This window comes from Gaeumannomyces tritici (genome assembly GCF_000145635.1).
Source record: "Gaeumannomyces tritici R3-111a-1 unplaced genomic scaffold supercont2.187, whole genome shotgun sequence".
In the NCBI taxonomy this organism is placed as follows: Eukaryota; Fungi; Ascomycota; class Sordariomycetes; order Magnaporthales; family Magnaporthaceae; genus Gaeumannomyces; species Gaeumannomyces tritici.
In genome coordinates, this window is record NW_008804731.1 from 1 (window position 1) to 5,187 (window position 5,187).

Here is a 5,187-nt window from a genome sequence, read left to right on the forward strand (position 1 = left end):
TTTTTTCCTTTTGTGCATTTAATAACCATTCCAACAATTTTAACGATTGTAACCGTAAGTAATTAGTATTTGGCCGTTTTTTTGGATATTTAAACCTAACCGGTAATTGCAAATGTTATTTTTCGTACCCAATTACGTAAAAAAAATAATGTTTTTTGGGTATCCGCTTTGGGTTTTTCGGTTTTAACTAGCTCGTTAGCCTTTTTTAGCAACCTTTCGGTATTTTTCCTAGCTATCGTAGTTTAATTAAATTTGGATTTGGTTTTACCGGAATTTTTAATCCTTTAAATTTTTAATAATTGCTTTGCCGGTAACCTTTCGGTAAGCCTTTTAAATATTGCGGGTTTATCGGGCCCTTTTGCGCTTGCAACCTTTTAAAATTCCCGCAAACGTTTTGCCGGTAACCCCCCGGCGGGCTTTAACCGCCGCGGCAAAAAAAACCTTTGCCAAAAAAAAAGCGTAAAGCGCGCAACAAACGCTGCCGCAATGCTTTTAATTCCAATAAATTTGCTTTTAAAACGGATATTGCTTTTTTTTCGCTTTATATAAATATTTGCAACGCGCTCCCGTTGCAAAAGGTTATCGATTTTTAATAAAGCGATAATTAAAACTTTATTTATTTACCTTTTTTTAAAAACAATTATACGGAGCGTGCGGTATTTTATGGCCGTTATTTTGGTCGTTAAGCATATTAAAATTATGCCGTTAACCTCCGTATACCGATATGTTTCGATAATTGTACGGGGTTTTTTAAATGTATTTATTGCAAAAACGTGGTTGGTAATAAAGCTTGCGTTAAACTTTCCAAATGGTTTTAAAAAATGGCTTAAAACCTTTACAAAATTTTAAATACCGTTTATAAACGGTTGCTCGAAGCGATACCGAAGCTTTTTAAAAAGCTTATTAAAGCTTAATTTCGCGCTCGTAAGGTTATTTAAAAGGCCAAATCTTTCCATACCATATTGGCCGAACAATTTGCGCGCTATAAACGTTAAACCGTTATTTAAAAACGCATTTAGCGCAAAATTGCCAGCGCTACAATATTAAAAGCTATTTAAAACATTTTTTAATAGCTTTACGCTATTGCCGTTTAAACGAAAAAGCAAGCTTAAGCTTTAACTAGCATTAATAACTTTTTTAACGAAATAAAAGCATTTTTTAAACGTTTTAAAAAAAATGTAATTATTTCTTTTGGTGGTATTACCGTTAGTTTTGCTACAATTACGGCGCATTTGGATACCCAAACTTATAACCGCGCGGTTCCCCGTAAAGGTGCGGCGTCCGTATTGGCGCTAGAAAGTACCGCCTTTAGCGCTAACGATTTTGGCGGCAACGATTGTAACGTTAGCAAAAAAAACGTAATTTCCAAAGGTTTTGGTTTCCTTAAATACGGCATTTAATCGATTTTTTTTACATATTTTTTTAATTAATTACTGGTATTCCTTTTTCGAAAAGTAATTAATTTTAAATTTTTTTCGTTAATTTGTTACAATTAAAACCATAATTTCCTTTCGTTATATTGCTTTTGCAATATTGCGAAATTCCAATGTTTTTAATTACTAACTAGGTTTTAATGCTTTAATAAATAATTTTAAAATGCTTTTTCCTTGCCCCTTAATGGGTTTAAATACCGCCGATATATATTTACCGCTACCCGAACGCTTAAGCCCGTTTGCCGTATTATCCGGAGGTTTTCCCACTTTTTTTTTAAGCAAGCAATGGTATTTTTTACTACAATATACGTTTAAAATGCGGTAATTGCTTTAACGTATTGCGCTAAATATATATTAAGGGTTAATCGGTGCAAAAGCGGGTAGTTACCGGGTTACGGGCCGGATGCGGTATTTTTTTTGTTAAACCTCCGTAAATTTTTTACCAAAAGTGCTATCGCCAACAAAAATTGTTCCTTTTTTAATTTCCCCTTTTTTCGTACCCTTTCGGGCACGCGGGGTCGGTTTTATAAATTTTTCGCGCTTTATGCGCTTTCGTACAATTTAAATTTTACCTTATTTTTTAATTTTGCCGTTATATTTTGGCCGCGATACCGGTAATTTGTTGGCATGTCCCCGGGGGGTTCGTGCTTGGCTAACTGCTAGCGCTTTTTTTTCTTTTTTTGCCGGGCGGTTTCGCCCGTACATTTAACGCTTTTTGCTTTTTGCCGAACGGTTTTGCCCGTACTTTTAATATATTGCCCTTTCCCGATACGGCTTATTCCAAACCGTTTGTACCGCGCGTGCGACCCCGTAAGTAGCCGGTAATTTACGGTATCCCGTTAAGCCGCCCCAATGCCCGGCAACGTTTAAAAAAACCGGCTATAAAACTTTGTAACATTCGGAAAAGTAAATTCGTACCGGCATATAAAAAGCTTTTGTTGAAATTGACAAGTTATGTAAGGTGCTACCCTGCACTTACCCTGCACTTACCCTGCACCTACCCTATACCTACCCTGCACTTCCCCACGTTAATTAACACAAGTTAAATCTGGAGGCCGAACGCGGAGATCGTTTTGGTGGCCGTGGGTCGATTTTTTGCAATCCCCATACAAAATAATATTGCGGAAAATCGCGCGCGGCACCGCAACCCTTTAAAGGGGAAAACCCTTAAGATTAACGTCGGTGGGTATATAAGGAAAGGCACTGAGTTGGCACCCTTTCCCTGGAATAGCACCTATTTCTAACAACCAACGTGGGCCTGTCAGCATTATATTATAGTGCTTGACAGGCCCGACCCTTGTGAACGTAACCTTATAAATTGCTGTAATCGTGCTGCAAAGCCCCAATTTGGACCTTGTAAAATAACAGCTTTTTTTCCCGTTCGAAACCGCAAGCCCTTTTTTTTTTTTTTTATGCACTTAATAACCATTCCAATAATTTTAACGATCGTAACCGTAAGTAATTGGTATTTAACCGTTCTTTTTAAACATTTGGACTTAACCGGTAGCTGCAAATGTTATCCTTCGTACCCAATTACGTAAAAAAAGTAATATTTTTTTGGGTATTCGTTTCGGGTTTTTCGGTTTTAGCCGGCCCGCTGGCCCTTTTTAACAACCTTTCGGTATTTTTTTTAATTATCGTAATTTAATCGAACCCGAATTTGGATTCGCCGGAACTTCCAATCTTTTAAATTTTTAACAATCGCTTTGCCGGTAACCTTTCGGTAAGCTTTTTAAATGCCGCGGGTTTATCGGGCCCTTTTACGTTTGCAACCTTTTAAAATTCTTGTAAACGTTTTACCGGTAACCCCTCGGCGGGTTTTAACCGCCGCGGCAAAAAAACCTTTGCCGAAAAAAAGCGTAAAGCGCGCGACGAGCGCCGCCGTAACGCTTTCGATTTTAATAAATTTGCCCCCAAAACGGACATTACTTTTTTTTCGCTTTACATGGGTATTTGCAACGCGTTTTCGTTGCAAAAGGTTATCGATTCCCAATAAAGCGGTAATTAAAACCTTATTTATTTGCCCCTTTTTAAAAACAATTATACGGAGCGTGCAATATTTTGTAACCGTTATTTTGGTTGTTAAGCATATTAAAACTATGCCGTTAACCCTTGTATATCGATATGCTTCGATAATTGTACGGGGTTTTTTAAATGCATTTATTGCAAAAACGTGGTTAGTAACAAAGCTTGCGTTAAACTTCCCGAATGGTTTTGGAAAATGGCCTAAAATTTTTACAAAATTTTAAATACCGTTTACCAGCGATTTTTTAAAGCGATACCGGAGCTTTTCGAAAAGCTTACCAAAGCCCAATTTTGCGCTCGTAAGGTTATTTAAAAGGCCAAATCTTTCCATACTATATTGGCCGAACAATTTGCGCGCTATAAACGTTAAACCGTTATTTAAAAACGCATTTAGCGCAAAATTGCCAGCGCTACAATATTAAAAGCTATTTAAAACATTTTTTAATAGCTTTACGTTATCGCCGTTTAAATAAAAAGGCAAGCTTAAACTTTGGCTGGTATCGGTAACTTTTTTAACGAAATAAAAACGTTTTTTAAGCATTTCGAAAAAGGTATAATTGCTTTTTTTAATGGCATTGCCGCTAGCTTTGTTACAATTGCGGCGCATTTGGATATTTAAGCTTACAACCGCGCGGTTTCCCGTAAGGGTGCGGCGTTCGTATTGGCGCCGGAAAGTGCCGCTTTCGGCGCCAACGATTTTGGCGGCAACGATTGTAGCGTTAGCGAAAAGGACGTAATTTCCGGAAATTTTGGTTTTTTTGGATACGGCATTTAATTAATTTTTTTTACATGTTTTTTTAATTAATTATTGGTATTCTTTTTTTAAAAAGTGGTTAGTTTTAAGTTTTTTTCGTTAATTTGTTACAATTAAAATTTTTAAAACCATAATTTTTTTTTGTTATGCTATTTTTATAGCATTGCAAAATTCCAATGTTTTTAATTACTAATTGGGTTTTAATGCCCCAATAAATAATTTTAAAATGCTTTTTTTTCGCTTTTTAATGGGTTTAAATCCCGCCGACATGCATTTGCCGCTACCCAAACGTTTAAGCCCGTTCGCTGTACCATTCGAAAGTTTTCCCATTTCCTTTTTGGGCAAGCAATAGTGTTTTTTATTACGACGTACGTTTAAAATGCGGTAATTGCTTTAGCGTATTGCGCCAAGCATGCCTTTTACGGGCTTTCCAAAGTATGCTACACTTTGCATGTTTTTCGGAATTTAAATGTATCGTACCATTAATTTAAAGCGTTTCCCGTACTATACCGTTTTTACCTAACTTTTTATTTATAAAGCACGATATTTTACGGTTATTACAAACCGCTTACGGGTTTTTTTACGTTTTTTCCCGGTAGCTAGCCGGTTCGGCACGTTAAAACATTTTTTTGGGCCATTTTTTTGGCCTTTATTACTTTTTTTTGTAATACCCCCGTTTTTTCCGGGTATTTACCCGTTAAGGTCCGGTATTTTCCTTATTTTATAAGCTCGCTTTTAATAAATTTGTTTTATACGTTTAAACAATTTTTTTCGTAATATCCCTTTTTAGGATTTACGAATTTTCCGATTCGTTGTAATTTATTTATTTAACCAAATATTTTCGTTTTCGCAAAGGCCTTTTATATTTTAGCAAAGCTTTTACTTCGAAGCAATCCTTTTCCTTTTTTTCGATTTTTGGTTTTTTATTTTTTGGTTTTTTGCCGGGCTTTTTTTTAAACGCCCGCAATAAATTTG

At 36.1% G+C, this 5,187-nt stretch overlaps 1 protein-coding gene across 1 annotated transcript; it reads right to left on the reverse strand.

The window, feature by feature from the left end:
- Positions 1-3,180: 3,180 nt before the first annotated feature.
- Positions 3,181-3,867, reverse strand: GGTG_14229 (hypothetical protein; the record flags this gene model as incomplete). The annotated part of the gene is made up of 2 exons (XM_009232156.1): positions 3,181-3,530; positions 3,687-3,867. Coding segments are annotated over 2 exons (531 nt in total), but the record flags the coding sequence as incomplete, so codon positions are not given.
- Positions 3,868-5,187: the final 1,320 nt, after the last annotated feature.